The sequence below is a fragment of the Fistularia commersonii genome, chromosome 32 (genome assembly GCF_037954325.1).
Source record: "Fistularia commersonii isolate RoL2024-O1a breed Wild chromosome 32, RoL_Fcom_v1.0, whole genome shotgun sequence".
Taxonomy (NCBI): domain Eukaryota; kingdom Metazoa; phylum Chordata; class Actinopteri; order Syngnathiformes; family Fistulariidae; genus Fistularia; species Fistularia commersonii.
Genome location: NC_141315.1, coordinates 5,133,547 through 5,152,620, shown reverse-complemented (window position 1 = coordinate 5,152,620; position 19,074 = coordinate 5,133,547). Strand labels below are relative to the sequence as shown.

At 38.8% G+C, this 19,074-nt stretch overlaps 1 protein-coding gene across 1 annotated transcript; it reads left to right on the top strand.

Annotated features, from left to right (window-relative positions):
• The first annotated feature begins 710 nt into the window (after nt 1–710).
• On the top strand, nt 711–18,785 carry LOC147215224 (uncharacterized). The gene is made up of 7 exons (XM_086139928.1): nt 711–855; nt 1,178–1,306; nt 2,171–2,271; nt 3,836–3,984; nt 5,016–5,244; nt 5,977–6,197; nt 17,351–18,785. Exons 2-7 carry the CDS (start codon nt 1,188–1,190, stop codon nt 17,516–17,518), a joined length of 987 nt encoding a protein of 328 aa, XP_085996054.1. The 5' UTR covers nt 711–855; nt 1,178–1,187; the 3' UTR covers nt 17,519–18,785.
• The last annotated feature ends 289 nt before the right edge of the window (nt 18,786–19,074 follow it).

The following is a 19,074-nucleotide window of genomic DNA, read 5'->3' as shown; positions in this document are numbered from 1 at the left end:
ATGTAAACAGTCAAGTACAGCATTGACTGTATAAATCAAAAAATTGCAAGTTGATGATGAGAATCAAGTATTACATATAACGCGGGATCTTTACACATGACTGACAAAAGATTTGTGGGAGATTAATGCAAATGTGTTTACAACTCAGCTACATAGTATGACATATTGTAATGAGTCACGAATGTTGGGGTCTATGTTGATGCTTGTTTTCTTTGTGATTTTGGGGTTGCTGGGAATTCTGCGGGAGTGGTTTGGGGTGCAATGATTTCTGTTTGTTTTTTTTTCATCTGGAATTAAGCGTGAACAGTTACCTGTATTGCCGGCTTGTGTGGTGTGGCTGTAGAAACCTGACTAAAACGCTACAATGTGTTATTTCAAATGTGCTAGGGTTAATTATCATAGATAGAATACCAAGTCAGTTTTAAATAAACAAGTTGCATTGCTTTTTGGACTGGAGCTGCATGGGTTCTCGCGGTAACACTTGTTTACGCACAAAGACTTGAACCGGTGACATGTTTTCCAGCTGATGGGACGGCAGTGTTTATATCCTCGGACTGAAGTTCAAAGGTCATCCTAACACACTCACTGTGCGTGCAAGAAATGGATGACGTATCGTAACGTCACGTCTCCGGTGGTGTAACCTGACGCTGCGCCGGGCGCACGTGGTCTGTTGTTTACGTCCTCCAGGGTTGTGAAAAGAACTTCGCCAGATAGACTTACAAAGCTCACAATTTGAAAGGTGGGGGGGACCGAGGCAGTTCGCTACTTACCCCCCAAAAAAATGTCGATTTTGTTTTGATAATCTTTTTCATTCGTCCCCCCAAAAACTTCTTTAAGCTGTGCGAAGACCGGACAGTACGTATTGGTTGTGTTTAGTCAGTTCAGCATGAACGTCTTTGTTCTCTTGGCTGCTTCCTCAAGTTCATGTTCAGCGGCTAAACCCGCATGTTTTCCAAAAGAGACAAAAAAGAATTCTGAAAAAAGCGAATTAACATCCTTACGAGTGTTTTGCTAACGCTTTAAAATTAATTCTACTGCTGCAAAAAACATGTGGTCATCATTTTGACTATTTATGTTACTGTTGACAAACACAGACCTTATTAATAACATGTTATACCATGCTAGAATGCTAGCTGTATGACCTTCTATCACCATAATATGCTCTTTTTTCCCCAAGGATTCCTAGGATGCTTCAGTTGGGAAGCCTATTTAGTCAGTTTCATCTCAGCCCCAGAGCTCCAGAGGGTGGTCAAGATAAGAGCCCACGGGCAATACACACACTCAATGACCTCTTACCCCATGCCAGGTGAGCATTGTTAGAAGGTGTACATAAAAAGCATATTCATGAGATGATCTGAGCCGCTGGCTTATTACCTGTTACATGTCAAAAGAATATAGGGGAACAATGTCAATGCGATGTCCAAAGTAAGTTTCAAGTAAGCATTCATGTTTTAAGTCAGAATAAACTTTGAAGACCCATCCAGTAGATTTTCCATCAGCATTAAGTTTTGTTTGAGCCAGCTCAAGAGCATGATGTGTGGGGTTACAGTTACAAAGGCTAACTCTGAACAAGTCTTCAGTGTCACCTAATAACACTCAAAAGAGTATCGAAGCAGACACCATTAGTTCAATGCTTCTGCATATTCATAAATTCTGCATTTTTTGACAAGGGATCCCCATTCAATCACTGTAAAATTACACCTTTCCAAGTAGTATCCTTAATATCATATCACTATCAATATCATTAACTGTTATCAAAACTATTATCAGTGTCTACAAAATTTCTGTCATTGGTGTTATAAGACATAAGTATCTGTAAAGGTTTCTTGGTTTATTCACTCTGTTCATATGGAAGTATCACACTGATACCAATTGCGGACTGTAAGCCCCTTACCTTTCCTGTCTAATGGCATACAGGAAAAGTATGTAAAGACCGTAACAATGGTTGCTAAAATAATTTTGTTCCAAGCTGAATTTTCATGGTAATCTTCAATGTTTACTGATTAAACACAGGTTTATTTTGTTATAGATGAGCAGGCTAATATTTACAATTCATATATATATATATATATAAACACACACACACACACACACACACACACACAGACACACACGTGAAACCAACTTAAATACCACATTAAAGTCCTGCTTTTTTGTCACACCAATGCAGGAAAGTCACCGGGCTGAGAAAGGAAGATGTTTACTGCCATCTGCGGGTCCCCAACAAGTGTGAGACAGCCAAAGATGACATCAACATTGTTATTCTCACTGGTCAGTATGAAGCTGGTTTACATGTTATCAAATAACTGGGGAAAATAACTTAAGTATTTGTCTTAATGGTTAACTGTTTAAACAGAGACTGGCATTGGACTTATTTATTTATAGTAAATGGTTTTACTTCTCATAGCAGGAGAAAGTTCAATTTATTTCATTTATTTATCTTAGTTCAATCAAGCAGCCTTGTTGATTGTTTTTAAATCTTTTTGATGTGAAATATAGTCACAATATTAATTTAAACTAAAACAGTTAAAATATCATATATATATATATATATATACACACACACACACACACACACACACACACACACACACACAAATATACACACACAGTGGTGCAAAAAAGTATTTAGTCAGCCACCAATTGTGCAAGTTCTCCCACTTAAAAAGATGAAAAGAGGCCTGTAATTTTCTCATAGGTGCACTTCAACCATGAATGGGGGGGGGGGGGGGGGTGGAATCCAGGAAATCACAATCACATGAGGATTTTTAATCGATTGATTTGTAAAGTCCTCTGTAAAATAAGTATTTGGTCACCTACAAACAAGCAAGATTTCTGACTCTCACAGACCCGTAATTTCTTTAAGAAGCTCCTCTGTCCTCCACACGTTACATGTATTAATGGTACCTGTTTGAACTGGATATCAGTATAAGAGACACCTGTCCTAAGCCTCAAACAGTCACACTCCAAACACCACTGTGGCCAAGACCAAAGAGCTGTCAAAGGACACACACCAGAAACAACATTGTAGACCTGCATCAGGCTGGGAAGACTGAATCTGCAACAGATAAACAGCTTGGTGTGAAGAAATCAACTGTGGTAGCAATTATTAGAAAATGGAAGACATACAAGATCACTGATAATCTCCCTCGATCTGTGACTCCACACAAGACCTCACCCTGTGGGGTCAAAATGATCACAAGAACGGTGAGCAAAACTCCCCCCCTGCTTAAGCCAGTACATGTCCAGGCCTGTCTGAAATTTGCTAGAGATTATTTGAATGATCCAGAAGAGGATTGCGAGATTGTCAGATGAAACCAAAATTGAACTTTTTGGTACAAACTAAACTTGTGTTTGGAGGAGAAAGAATGCTGAGTTGCATCAAAATAACACTGTGAAGCATGGGGGGGGGGCATGCTTTGGAGCTGTTTTTTTTTTTGCCCCACTGTATATCAATCAAATATATCTCAAGCATAACTTAAATCAAGTGCAATAAGAAAAAACTGCAGAGTAACATATGAAAGTTCTCAATATAAGATCCGGACAGTGTTACTGGCCAGAAAAAATACTGAATAAATATATATCTGCAACTTGTTTAACAGTGAGGAGAAAAGGTGAGAGAACAGAAAATAATTGGATAAAATTTGATACATGTAGATGCTGGATATACAGATCAGCTCTACTCATCCACAACTGTATATTTATCACCCTGTGTTATCACTGAAGCTGTAGGGTAATGTTTGTGGTGGGGATTTGCTACATCATATGTGGCTTAATATTTGTTTGACTCATCTGTTACTTACACTGAAGCTTTTTTTCTACCTTTTTTTCAAAGGCCAAGGTATCTTCTGCATAGATGTAAAAACCTGGAGAGGCTCTGTGACTGCTCACAACCAAATCTGGCATGTGAAAATTAAAGAGGAGGACCAAAACATTAGCAATACCTGCATCGAGCAATTTGAGGATCCCCTGAAAGCCATCATGGTAAAAAAGGACACAATTAGCTGGAATTTTCAAATACCATTACAAACACCTAAATGTCAAACCGGCGCACTCATTTCCAATTGTCCGGTAACTGGTTTTGATCTGAACTTAAGCCAGGTTAAGATTTTCTGAGTCAGTCGAACAATTTATATGTAAATTTCAAACACTGCACTGGGGCATCCAAAACTTCTAAGTGGCAGCTCTTCATTTGAAAGGCCATAATTATGTTAGAAGGGGGGCTGAAAGCAGACAGGTGCCTAAACACAGCTGTCACCTCCTGTGACTCAGCCAGTCAGGAGTCAGTCATTTCCATCTCTGTGGATTTCCAGCAAGCTTTATTGAAGAGTATCTCTGTCTTTCTCTCTCTCTCTCTCTCTCTCTCTCTTTCTCACACACAAACACACACACACATTATTTAAATATTTAAATACTTGAGCGTGAATTGTACATATTCATTAATTTACACAAAGCAAAAAGCAAGCTTCTGTGCCAATTTTCTATTCTGAAATGGCTACTCTTGAACAGAATGAACAGTCTGCATTTGTAAGGTCATTGTTTAATGGGACAGAATTAAAGCTAAATGCTTAAACATTCTATAAAAGTGTTTGCCCATTCCGGGTTCAATTTTTTTATGTTAATACCTTTTTATGACAGTCAGTTAAATGACAATCAGTGGGATGAGTTAGAGGTTGAAGATTCAGGGTTCATTTAAGGTATATGATTTTGTGCCTCAAGTCAATGAGTGCCAAAATAACCAAACATTATGATAAACACAAAGCAAGGCATACATGTATCAACAGCAGTGTCATCATAGACTTCACTGATAAAGAGATGATCATATCTATTCCTGAAATTGGCTTTTCAGTCTTAAGAAAATAGTAATGTAACATTCATTTCATAGGTTTTCTCAAAACAAATGGCTCATTTGTTTTCTGTGGGCCTCTATTCTTAATGTTACCCTTGCTAACAGAGGTTCTCTCTAAATGTTTCAGTTGTGAATCATTCAATAAGCCAACGTTGTTTTCATATAGGTCAAGACGGCTAATTTGTATGCCCATCTAAAGAGGAATGGAGTATCCGTGCGCCAAAGTCACTTCTTCTCCAGGGTCATCTTCCTCTCGCCGGACTGTGAGCTGGATGAGGAGCTGTCGAAACAAAGGGAGCTGGTCTCCAGCGGCGAGATTGACAGTTTCTTCAGATCTTTCAGGGAGGGGTATATGGCCTGGATATCAGATGTTCTAACTCCCTCTTGGCTTTCAGGTGAGTTTCCTGTTGCAACTGCAGGGCTTGATCTCATAATTTGGAGACTTCTGATTTAATCCCTGGCCTACATAGAAATGCTGGCTCCACACTGATTTTACCATCACTTTTTTCAATGTGGGTGGGTTTTTCCATCTATATGTAATGTGTATACAGACAAAGCACTTTGAGGTAGGATTAAGAAGGTGCTGTATAAATGATATCCATTGACTGTTCCTTGTAAATTTGAACCATCTGGGGAAAAAAACATTTAGAAAACAACTCTTACTTTAGAATGCGTTTTTAAAAGGTGTTGATTTTCATCTCTTTTGCTCTGTACACGGGCTACTTAGCAGCAAGTAACCTGGTCATATGGGATTATTCTACACTAAACCAAAGGCAAACAAGAAAGTTATTGGTCCCGACATCTCTTGGTATAGAGATTACTCGCTGGTCCGTTGCAATACGGTGGTTGCTATACTCTGCACCCTGTGGTCTTTGAAAGCTGTTCTGAAGAATTTGATCTTAAGCAATTGTAACATCTGAGGTCAAATTTATGATACAAGCAATCTGAAGGCTGACCTACAACTTATTTTACTTGGTACTGATTGTTTGACAGAAAATAAGGAGCTCCACAGGTCTCTTTAAGAAATACTGTCATACAAGAACATGAATAAAGACTGGAAGTGAGTTCTCGCTTTATATTCAGTCACAGAATCTAATTTTGTTCAAGTGTGTATTTTTGTCGTGCAGGTCATCTGTCGTACAGCCAGATGGAGTCAGTTCGGGTGGTACTAAGGAAGTTGGGAACATGGGATCTGATGTGGTTGCACTCTGGCGAGCAGTTGAGAGGAGACTACCAGGGCTGCCAGTATATCGCTCTCAATCGCCAGGACACAGACACGCTCGAGTTTTCCAGACGCAAGACTCTCTCAGCTGATTCACTGTGGGCCCTGGTGGGACACACTCCCAAGGTGAGTCAACCAACTTGGATCACAAGATCTACAGGAACCGAAAATACTCTCAGTAAATGAGGGCCGAATGTATTTCATAAAGCACAACGACATGGAACAGATGGACCAGCAGATGGCAGTAGTACTTTATAACTGGCTCACTAATTTTTTTTTCATTGCTCTTGCAATTTGGGAACTAAAAAAAATACAGGGTTGATTTAGAAGTAAATAGTCTTGAGCAAGACAGTAATTTCTTAATTGACAAAATGAGGAGTCTCTTTGAATTAAAATCTCTACTTGTAAGAGTGTTTAAACATCAGTTGTTTTGAAGGTAAAACACTTTTGGTCAAGACTCAGTCAGTAAAAGATAAATTCAAGTATTTGAAAAAGGCATCAAGACCAATCCCCCTAATTATAGGTTATATTTATTTAGACGCTATTACATTTATAGTTGTCCTGTTTTGGAAAAGTCATTGACTATCCAGGAATATTACTAAGGCTTTTATTGTATGCATTTGGCTGCTCTTTAATCAGTGTACGCACACCAATAGCCACGACCGACCCTCCTTATGTTAATTACTTTCTTAATTTTGCCAGCCCCCTGTATCATATTGTGATCGGTCCGTCCTTCTGCCCCTCAGTGCTCATTAGTCGCGTTCATGCGCTTTAATCAAAAGGCCAGTCAAATGCAAAGTCTGAAAGGTATCAAATCCTTTATCCTTCAATATTCAGAATCATTGTTGCTCGTTCCATTGCCCAGTAATGAAGTGGTTTAGCTAGTTGCCTCTTCATGTGGAAGGAAAGCAGGAATATTTTATTCAAGGGGGTTGATGCAGTGGCTGAATAAAGTTTGATCCTAAAGCTTTGACAAATAATACGACAATTTTTCCGGTAAAACACACCTTGCAGTGGGTTTTTGCAGTGTATTTACAGGTATAAATATTAACTGTGCTATCATATCCAAGATGGCATGTATATTAACCAATAAAATTCTAGCGAAGTTCTTAAAAAATGCAAGATATCGGCTATTGTCTGGAGGAAATAAACGTTTAAACTACCGAGAAAGAAACTGAAAGAAATCTGCTTGAAAAAATATTGAATTTAACCAGGGCTCATTATGATTACGAACACAATTTATTTATAATGCGTATCTGACGTGTGAAAGCAGAGCTCATGACAAATACTGATATCAGATTATGACATCCCATATTCTCTGACTTGTTAAATACGTATGTTGAATAAAGTGAAGGCCAGACAGATAAAGGTCAGCGCAGTCAAGGTCCAGTGAGTTCAACCCCCGCTCAACATCCATTACGGATTCACACCAACCCTTAACCCTCACAAACTCACCAGTGCTCCCCTTAGAGACGCCACACAGTTTCACCCTCCTTCAACCCACCAATGCTCAGGCTTTACTCTCCCTTCCAGCTGCCATGTATTTGATACATGGCCTGACAATCATTAGGCAGTCTTCTACAGGCCTTTTTCTCACCCAACACGAACAGTGGTGACAAAATGCATTATTTTCAAAAAAATATTTGTAGATGGAGGTGATGTGATAGAAGCCTCACCACATAATTCATGGACACATTGCTGCTTGACATGTTTTCTAAACCGCTTAGATGTTAAAAGGTGCTTTTTTTCCATCATCAGATTACTTTGTGTTATGGGCCCAGATGCAACAATCAGGGATTGAACAGGGGATTTTTACTATAATATGAAGTAATACATATTTTTGGTCCCTTTAAACGTCGGCACTGCGTCACTCATTCTGTCTTCACCATAAAAAAAAGCTCCTTGCTTGTGTGCAGCAGCTGCCAGGAGAAGCTTGGGGGGGGGTGGCAGGGAAACTTGATATCTCCCCCAGGCATATTTTTAGAGCTCGGGAATAATGCATGCTTTTGATTTGTGAGTTGTAAACACACAGGCTGGAAGATCTGCGATATGACCCACTGTTTCATTCTGGCATCTGTTTGGTTGCGAGAAATGGCACCAGATGCATCCACAAAGCCATCGCAGAGGCGCTAGGTGTGTTTTCTGTGGGTTCAGTCAATTACTCTGTGGAGAATGGGACGTCTACATGTCCCCAAAGTGGAAAATGATTGAGTAGAGAGGCTGTAATTTATTAATTATGGTCTATATTCGTAGACCACGGTTCTGGCTTCATTCAATTTGTATGGATTGAGTGGTAATTACTGTGTGTGTGCGTGTGTGTGTGTGTGTGCTTATATGTGTGCAAGGGCGAGGAAGAATGAGCAAAAGATCAATTCTTGCAATAATTTCAACTGCAGGATACTTTTGTTGTTCATCCTCATGTGATCTTATCCACTGACAGTTGATGGTGTCTGGAAGCCTTTGTACCTGTTTATAAAATCCCTCTAATTTAAGATTCCCTGAGTTTGTCAAAAGTCTCCTTCAGAATATGGAGTGTCTGCTAATTGCATAGCTGAGAGACAACAATGGAGTTCCTTCAGCCTTAACTTCACAGAGGCACCCTGTGAGCCGATAATAGGAATAGAGCCGCCAAGAAAAAAGGCGCAAATTCACCGATGACATCTTGTCGAACAGAGGGCAGCTCAAATAATCAGACCTCGTTGCTGGAGATACATCTCATCTCCCCGACTTTTAGATTCCTCACAGATGCAGCTCGGTAATTTATCTCAATACTGACATTCCTCCCTGGTTGGCCATCTCCCAGGATGCAAGAGTCACAGGCCCATAATAGACAGGCTAGTGCGCTTGCTGCTTAGCACTGAAAAGGCGAGGGGGGGACATCAAGCGCTTTGTGGTGCTAATGAATGGTGGACTACAAAAGGCCAGGAGCAGGCCATTTTCACAGACTTCAATTTTGTCATCTTAATAGAGAATATTGGCAGCCACAGTGGCTTCTCGCTCTCTGGAGGAAATAACATATTAGGGCCATTTAAAGAGAAACACACAGCATGATTACATTATGTTGATTTGGCTAATTTTGTGACATTTATGAAAAACACCCTCAAATCGATCTGATCTATTCACTTAACTATCTAAAAGGAAACAGCTGAATTTTTCTTGATATTTTGAATGCACAGGAATATACAGTAAGTGCATGTTTTACAAAGCAAGAACAGCTGACAAAATGGAACTCACTAAATACAAAGCCTGTCTGTTAATATGCTTGTCAGTCACATGTGGTTTATTGTTCATAGGGTTCATCACATAACCTTTCATATTTGGCAAACGAAAAGTTTCAAAGGAAAGTTTTTGGTGAAGAATACTACCAGAAGAAAAGATGAGTTTCACAGCATTTTTCCACAAAAAATGAAAATTGTGCGGGGAAAATTACCAGGGTGTTCAGATTTCTGTAATTGCAGCGTTGCTCTTGACAAGGAAACGGGAATTGGAAATAATTTGTACCGGAGTGTGTGTAGGAAGCTACAGAGGAACGCAAAGCATGCAATTACGCATGAGAAGAGTGCTGCAGAATCATAAGTGTCTGTAATGAACTAGCGAAGACACCAGCACTTACACAGTAGAAGGTAATGATAAAAGCTATCTTGTAATAGCATGTGATTAAACTTGCTTAAAAAAAGGAAAAAAATATATTTTTTTCATTCGAGTACTGAGCCAGTGAAGAGTCCTGTGGAGAGATTCTGCATCTGTCAATGTGAAGATGACTGAATGTGTTTCCTCAAAATTCATCACCCAGCATGCTTTACTAGTCATTTTGGAGGGCTCTTGAAGCACTCTTTTGTTAATTTAGTTAAACATCAACCGGCAGGGTTCATGTTTTACACATTCCTACTTAACACCGCTGGGGATTGAGTTTCACTAAATTTGAATACATGTTTAAAAAAAACCTCCAATCCATTAATATTCATTACAAAATAATTTTTCTGAACGTGTAATGATCTGTGGACATTACGTAGGTAACATTATCAGAAATACCCAGAAAAATTGTATTTTTATGTTCTTTACCTAATTCTTAATTTGAATATATAACTATCAAAGATAATGGTCTTTTTCACAGGTGCATAAAACAAAACAATATGGTGTTTGCTTTAGTTAGTTTGAGGTTTTATTATGAAATACTCCATTTGCACAGCACACTGTGTGTGTTTTAAAATGATAACATCATATTTCCAGTTCAGTCTTCAAGAAAATCATCAAATGATTCAAGCAGGTCAGACATGAAGTGCTTACTTTGGGTAGTCTGACACGGAAACCGACTATCTTTTATGGTTTTGATTGATGTAACATTAAAAATGAGACCAGTCAATGAAACAAAGAACTAATAGTTAAATAATTGACCTGCACAGTTATTAATTACAGTATTAGTACTTACATGTTTTATGCATTGATGTACAAAATTATCAGGTGCTTGATTTAATTAATAGTTGACATATATGGTTTTAAAGATACTCAGTCACTAGTGAAAGTCATGAATTTAAAATAGTACTTGAAAAAATACTGTTACTGTTAAAAGGTCTGAGGTAAAAGTACTCTTTGTGTAATTTAATTACCATAGAATATTACGTTGTTAATTCATGTAAACCAGTTGTTGATGCATAGATTGATACAGCATTTTTATGACAAGTGTCCCATTTATTAAAAGTGTGCCATATATTTTTGTGTGACACTATTTACAGTGCACACATTTTAAAGAATGTCAAAATAAGACCATTTCACATAAGGCAACGTTTAAATACACTCTTTAATATAAAACGTACATCTAAACTGGGTAACACTGTCAGACAAATATAGTTCAGTAGCAAGTGCAGTATTCGATCTCTGCCATGTAGCAATGTGAAATGGAAATATTCAGTTACTTGATAATGTTACTTAAGCGCACTACCGAAATGTGCTTAGTTACTTTCTATCAATAGTAAGATATGTGCCTTGAAGCTAGTCATATAAAAACAACCAGCAACATCATATCTAACAGGACCATCTGAACATGCAGGATTTTTACCAGCACCCATCCTGTCTGGCATCATCTGTTTTAGGATTTAACTAAAACTTTTCTTTGTTCCATTTTAAATCTATCCTGATAAAGTCTGTTAAACCGCAGCTATTTTTCGGGGTGATTTAGGATATTACAGCGGTCCCCACAGTATGGGCTGCGCAATATGATCAATTGTGAGTCATGAATAATGAAGAGGCTGAGTGGAGCCCAGACACTTAATTACAGTTTCAAAAGCCATTCTCGTTAATTGAGGAGAATAAAAGTGAACTGAATGGAAACATTAGAATGTTTTATTATTGTCCCGTTTTTTACAATACAACATGAACCTTGCTGACAGCTTTTGAAAAAAAAAAATGGATATTCATACGAACATGTGTTTGGCATCATAGGTTGTTTTGAGGCGGTTTCTTTGGGCCACCTGTGGGCAGAGTATTGTTCTTTTAATGCAAAGGCCAATATGCTGCGTATGCAGACAGTATGTGCAGCAGATTCTGTACATAATTGACAGCCCTGCCATCTGTTACAGTTATGTGAAATTATGGATAAACTAGTTAACAGACACTTTGGCCCATTGTCTGTTGTTTTCATAATCACCCTTAATAACAGACGGCATCAATATGGTCTTTAAACCTGATTTGGGAGTTAATGGAGTCAGATGGGGGCAGTCAGTGTATGCTCTGGGGGTAATGCTGTTAGAGATGTTCATAAAGAGCAAATTAAATCAGTCATAGATTTTGCCTTCTCAAGTCAGCCAGACAACCAGACCCATTGAAGAGAAAAAAAGAGGGGGATTCATATTTTAACCCCTCATAGAAAATGCACTTATGGGGATGGAAATAAAGTCAGAGCAGGGTGAATGGATGTAAATGGTTATTGCAGAAGGTCTAATGGCTTCCTGTTATCTGAGGCAAGTCGGCTGGAAGCAGAGACGTAGCTATTCGGAACTTAACCAGCCGTGTTTTGCAGTCATAGCTACAAGCAAATGTAGTTACTGTGTTACAAAGTAGACTTTCATGTCACCGAACAAAAGTTAAGGCATTCTAATCGATGGTCCGCTGTAGGACAGGACTAGACTCCAGCTATGATGTTGTCATCTACAGATTCTGTGTAGTGGTGATGTCAGCCCGTAGACTGTTCTTTGACGCTAAAACAATAGGTCTGTAGTTGTTTATTTTTCTATTAAGTCAATAATCACTAGGTTGAGGTGTCTTTGTTTTTTGTTTTTTTCAACTCTTTATTCATTCAGAGTGAAAAGATTCTGAGTTGGACAAAAAATGCAATTTGGAAGTTGACCCCCAAGAATATTTTAAACCATATAAATACTATTGCTGAAACAGTAACTTTTGAGACTTATTAAAAGCTCATCATCATAGGGGAAGGAAAGGTTCTTTTTTATGTTGACATATCAATGATAAATTATGCATATTGATTGAAGCAGTTTCCTGAAATGAACCACTGAACCAATTTCTATGATTTCACACGGATGAAATATTGAGCAGTTTAAAATAATTTGCACTGAATTGATGCTATTACAACTAGACATAATTTAGTACAGAGTAAAAACTCTCTGGAAAGCCACGGGGGAAGAAAATAAAGGCATAGTTTCCTCTTCAAAAAAATGACTCAGTTGTCTGTTAGGGCCTGTGGTCCCTGTAGCTTTTGTGAACCTGATAAGAAAATTATTGTGCAAAGAAATTTATGGTAGGAAAGATATTCCACTTTCTCATGTCCAGAAAGAGAAGGGCGTATATGCTCAGGTATATAAACACACGAACAGTGTGTACATGCTGAAAAAGATCCATTATGAAAATAAACTCACAGTTTCCAAGGTGTGCTTAAGTTGACATATGGTATCTTATAACCCCCCCCCAAAAAAAAGTAGATTGACTTAAATCATGTGATTTTCTCTTATGTAATAGAATAGCTAAGTATGTTCCACCATCATATTCACAGTAGAACACTGAGATGGGATTTCTGGATAGATACACTCAAGACTTTTACTTTGACCTCCAACGTTGTTCACACATGAGAGAAAGGACAGGTTTATATTGTCGCTAAATGAAAACATAAATGAAATTCAATTCAATTCAATTAAGGAGGAGAAGTTCATCTCTCAGTACCACTGTTTAAAAATGAAATCTCATTTTGCCCATAGAGCAGGTTGTTTTCATATAATGAGCCAAATCACCTTGTTAATTCCATACGAGGTTACAGCAAACCACTTGTGGTCTGATTCCATCGCGTTTGGCTCATCAACAAAGGTGTTTGTCGGTGTGTTATTCAGAGTGGCCTCCTCCCTCCCCTCGTCCTTGTCTGGTGAGACACGGTTTGGAACAAAAAGCCCGTCGTCTGAAGCCGGTGTGGCGTTACGCTCACTCAGAGTTCACCTGAAACACGGCACCCATGGCTCCAGGTAACAGTCCCCGCTGACTGATACCCCACCGACTCTATCAGGGGAAGAATCTGAACTTTGTGAATGGAAATACACGCAGGTGGTGACATGTCCCACCCCAGTTATACAGTTCCTTCCATCACTCATGCCTGTCAGACATTAAATCACTAATAACCACTTTAAACTTAAATATTTAGATGCTGTGCAACATGCAGTTAAAATGTTGTGTTTACGATGTGGAATTAGACTAGAAATAATTGACTGAGAATTTGTGCCGTACACATCCCTAAAGGTAGAATACAAGTAATGAAGATTGCTATCAGCTGTGTGTAAGGAGATGTTTCTTTTTTTGAACCAAGAATGAACTGTTGTCTTGAGTTAAAGGGGGAAAAGGTGAACAGTGAACCAGAGGCAAGATTTATGCCCGTTCGCAGACAGTAAATAAGAAGAAGTATTTTGTCTCGTTGAAACGTGAGGAGTGATGTCATTTATATGGCTCCCCCGACACCGAAAGTGAGAGGTGTTTTAAGGGTAGACAGTTAGCTGAGCTCCCAGCCCTTTGTATGACACCCAGCCTTCGCCCCAAGGGCCTTGTCCTTGCCATTAAGTGTTATGCACACACACTGAGGCCTGTCTGCGCTTGAAATAGCCATGAATCTTGCAGACTTGTAGACGTTTCGCAGATTAACCGAGGCTTTGGCTTTGGTAATTACCAAGTGCAAGTGCAACATTCTGGTCACAGGTGAATTCTGGTTAGAGGCTTCACTACTTTGTTCCGTCATTGTAGGACACCCAGAGACGCAGCCGTAGTTATACCTGTGCTCGGCGGGTTTTTAGAACAGCACCAGATATAGTTAGTTCTCCCTCTTCAGATCTGTGCTAAAGTTTGGGGCAGATTATCCTTAGTGGCACATTAATTTTAAATCATAATAAGATTTTATCGGTCTTTATCAGCTTTTCTAAGATCTATAGATTTTATGCTGGTCTTACCAATATAAAACTTAACAGGAAAAACTGGAAAAACCTCTGTTGATGTTGATATTTGGTTGAATATGAATTGAGGTGTAATTTTAAGGAGATCAAGATGTAAACCATTTGGATTTAATATTCTGATATCCGAAGTCCATTATGTCTTGTTGTTTTGTGGTGCACTGTTAACGCATCAAAATGTTCTGCCAGTGATCTTTTTTTTTGGTTTAATTGTGACCAGATGGAGTTTCACATCTTTGTACCTACATAAGTTACAATGTTTATTTGATGTCTTACTGACATTAAATCGATGTTTGGTGCAGCGGATTATTACAAGATATTCATCAGTATTATGATTTGTATGAAATGTGAATTGGGACAATGTGCACAATTGGGACATTTTGCAGTGAGGAACTGTACTATTGATACTTGAAAACATTTAACTGTCAGTATTTAAGGGGTGGCTGTGGCTCAGTTGGTAGAGCGAGTTTCCCTCCAATCTGAAGGTTGGTGGTTCAGTTCTCAGCTCCCCTGGTATCTCTACTGCCATGAATGTGTGTGTGAGAATGAATGAATGCTATCAAGTGTGAAGTGTATTTAAACTACAAGGTGATGAAAGCGCTATATTAGTTCAGACCATTTACATGTGTATTCTTCATAAATTAATTAGTAACAACCAATAACTGGATTTTTCCACTCCTCTATGCATATGGACTCAACTGTAAAACACTAGTTTTTACCATATCTGACATTGTTTGCTTTGGCATAAACACTCAATTGACTTATGTCACACATTAATTGAATGTCACCTCCAACATCTTGATTTATATTTACAGTAACTTCATATTAGGGTTTTTCTTCCAGTCAAGTTTTTTTTTTGTATGCATGGTGACAAGCAATCCACATCAAGATAAGAAAATGTGGAAATATCCATGAATGTGTTTTAATTTGATGTATTTAAAATGTGCAGAAGTTATCCGAATAAAAAAAAATGCTATCGTACATCAAGATGACTCAATCCGCAAGAAAATCTGTGTCTGCTAGATGAATGTCTGGATGTAAATTAAATTTCTTAAGTATACGATATAACAGTCTGCTCTTCAAAAATTGCAGATTTTGTGACTTCCCCTGTGAATTAGATTAGAGTTTTGAATGTCCTGTTTGAATATGGTGTCTGTGTCTGTGCAGCATCACAAAGGTGCAAGCACTCAACTTCAGTCCAATGACTTAATTGGTCATTATCATCTATTATGTTTTGCTGTGATTTGGTAGAATAATTCCTCTCATGAGGCTTTGTCTATGTTTATATGCCTTTCTGCCACCAGCTGTCTTGAACCTGTTTTTTTCTGCTGCATCCCAAATTAATAGACACTTACTCACTCTGTGAGTGTGCGACGGCATTGTAACACGAGCCACGGCCACTCGGCCAAGGCTGCGATGTAAGACACGATTGTTTAGGGTGGTTTTTTTTTTTCTCTCTCTCTCTTCCTCGCAGTTTTAATGCACAGTAATAAGTAAGTAAATGGTGGAAAGATGTGTGTCTGAAATCGCACTGGCTTTTGTTGCAGATAATTAGGATAGCAGCAAGAGCGCGCAGGTGCTGAGAGTGTGCAGAGCGCTCACGTTGTGCTATCGACTTGCTCATATTCGTAGGCTGTCGGGAGTGTCACACTTCCCATCAGCCCCAAAGCTCACCAACCTCTTCACTATTAAAATGATCACTTTCAATAGCAGACAAAGGAAAGCGGGAACATATCTAGTGCCGGGTATTTTCCCCACCTCTAATGCTTATCTGCCTTTTGATGTCGGCGTAATAAAAGGCCTATTGGGCTTCCTCAATGACCTGTAAAATGGACAAGGGCCAATATACTGGGCTCTGACTGTCACTACCATTAACTAAAAGGCCCAGACATTATGGAGAGCTGGGGATGAAAGAACATGGAAAAAAAATAATAATTGAAAAATTGCCTAATGCTAAAGTGAAAGAAAATGGAACTGTGAAAAGGCACTGTAATATTCTGTTATCCCCTGTAAATGCAGCCAAAGAAGAGATGCAGTGAGGCACTCTTTTTGAAATGGATGTGGTTCAATTACCTGCATGTCTAAATCTAGTTAAGGCCTCCATTGTCTGCCTCACACATAACAGGCAGTTTTGATGTAGTGTTAAAGCATATTGTGCCCTCCAACCTACAAAACATAAGGGGAGGTATGACTCCTCAAGTTCTGGAGGAGAATTAAAAACGCCCAGAGGGAGAACAAGGTTAATTTTATATTTATTCTGTCTCAGGCCTCCATTTATGTCTCTATTCCAATGGAGGTTCATGATATTTTTCCAGCGGGTCTGTATTGTATTTAGTATTAATTCATTTAATACAATGGTCATTTGTTGAAATCCAAGCGGTTCTGAAAATACAGAATTTTATCAGTCATGTATTCAATGGCGTTGAGACACGGGAGACACTCTTTAAACATTGAAGATGTTATATACTTGTGCTATGTACCTGCAAGGATCAAGGGTCCTGGATTATTGCTGAAAATATAATGGAAAGTTCTGGAAAACTATCCCTTGGAAAGAGCGGGATTCCCAACCTGCTGCAAATCAAAATATATACATCATGCTGTTGACTCAGCTGTTACTTAGCCAGGTATATATCCCCGTTGTACCCTTAACAGCTCAATGTCTTTTACTATAAATCATATCATCCATGCTTTTAGGAATAGAATTCCTGGCAACAGTTTTGTAATGATTGTGTATTTATCTCAAGCCAAGATAGTCACCACCTGGCCGACTCCAGGAAAGTCCAAGAATGTACTATAGCCACTGGAAACTCACAGCCATAATGTTTTTTTCCCTCTCTCGCTCTGCAGGTAACAGTTAAAATGTACAAGCGTGGATCTCGTGGCTGGCTGGGAAAGTCCCTGAACGCCACCACCACCATCCCCTCCAACATCCCCGTGATCTTCAGGATCAGCGGGGAGAAAGCAGATGCCAAATTTCCAGCACATACCATTCACAGCATTACACTAAGCATATAATATACAGATGACAGGATCAGGGAAGAAAGAAACTGTTGAAAACAAGTGTGAAAATTGGTCTCCAAACCAAAGGATATTCTTACTGAGTGCCTTAAACAATGTTTTACAAATTTTCTGGCAATATTATGGTAATTAAGGTGATTTCAGACAATTAGCCTGATTAACTTTCTCTTGCTTGAGTTTGTAGGGTTGGCCCACACTTTGCACCAGCCATTAATTATTCATTATGTAAGCTGGCTGTGTCACATCGGTTCAGGATTGAAGAGTTTAATGTCTTAATTGTCGGGGTTAAAAACAGGCAGCCTCCAGCACGATGAGAGCAGAGCATGTCACTTCCTGTATTGGTGTAAAGCGCAATGATTTATGCCATGTTTGGACACTGTAACCGCAAGGTGCTTTATTAATATCATCCACCGCACAGAGGAGTCGGTCACATATTAAGGAGTGCACAGACGCAGCTGCCAGCACCATTCATAGGTGTGTCTGACTCACTCCCCATCAGTTAGCAAGCTGAACCTGCTGAGCTAACAGCTAACAATTTTATTTACTGAGCCTGGTAGCTGCCAAAATGAAGTTATTTCTATCAAGATATCAGTTCCTTTGTGTAATTTAATAGAGGAAGCTCTCTGTGGAGGCCATCTCCACCTGACACATCTATGCACTGTATTTGAGTACCCCTCCTTTTTGAATGACTCTGTGCTGTTTTACCTGAAGGATGCGCAAGCTGGTACAGTGTGTCTTGCATGCAGTGATTTTAAGATTTTTTTTTTTTTTTTAAATAATGCATCTTGATGCTAACAAATGTGGACAACAAGAAATTAACTGGGATAAGAGCGACTTTCAAAAAACGTTTTATTTTGGTGTAAGAAAAAAAAAATCAATCCAAATTCCAACTTGAACTTTACGAGACTTTCTGGCACAGTTTGTATGCCCGGAGTTGAATTAGAGCCAGATTGAAGCTATACTTGTGTTCAATCTGTATAATCTACTCTAAATCAAAAAAATCTGTTTGTGTGTGTGTGTTATTACTATACACTATTCTCTTCTTTAAGGATTCTTTTCTTTTAAGATATTTTTTTCACTTATTCTCTGTCTTACATGTCAATGTGATATTTTACTGTTTTCAAAACTGAAGCACTTTCACAGCTTCAGGCGCATGAGTTTTAAATGTTGGTGAGCACGGTTGTTTTATTCATTGGTTTGTCTTAAACTGTTTTTACATGAAATTATACCCTCTTGTGGCTCAATAAAAATATTTCATCTTGTATTTGTTTTATGTGTGTTTGTTATTGGAGTCAGATGGCCTCTTTAGTTATTTCTATGCCACCTGATCACATCAACAACAGCTGTTCGGAGTACCTTGTGTACTTTTCATACCTGAGATGATCTGAACGTTATGACAGAGATTTAATGATAAATCATGACAGGGACATGCGGCATGTCTCTAGTGCAGCAGAGGACGAGAGATTAGGAATGGGTGACTGCTCTGAGGGACAAAGGGAAGTCTGTTGGGAAGGATGGAGGTAACTGTGAGGAGAAGCTGAACGGAAATGCAC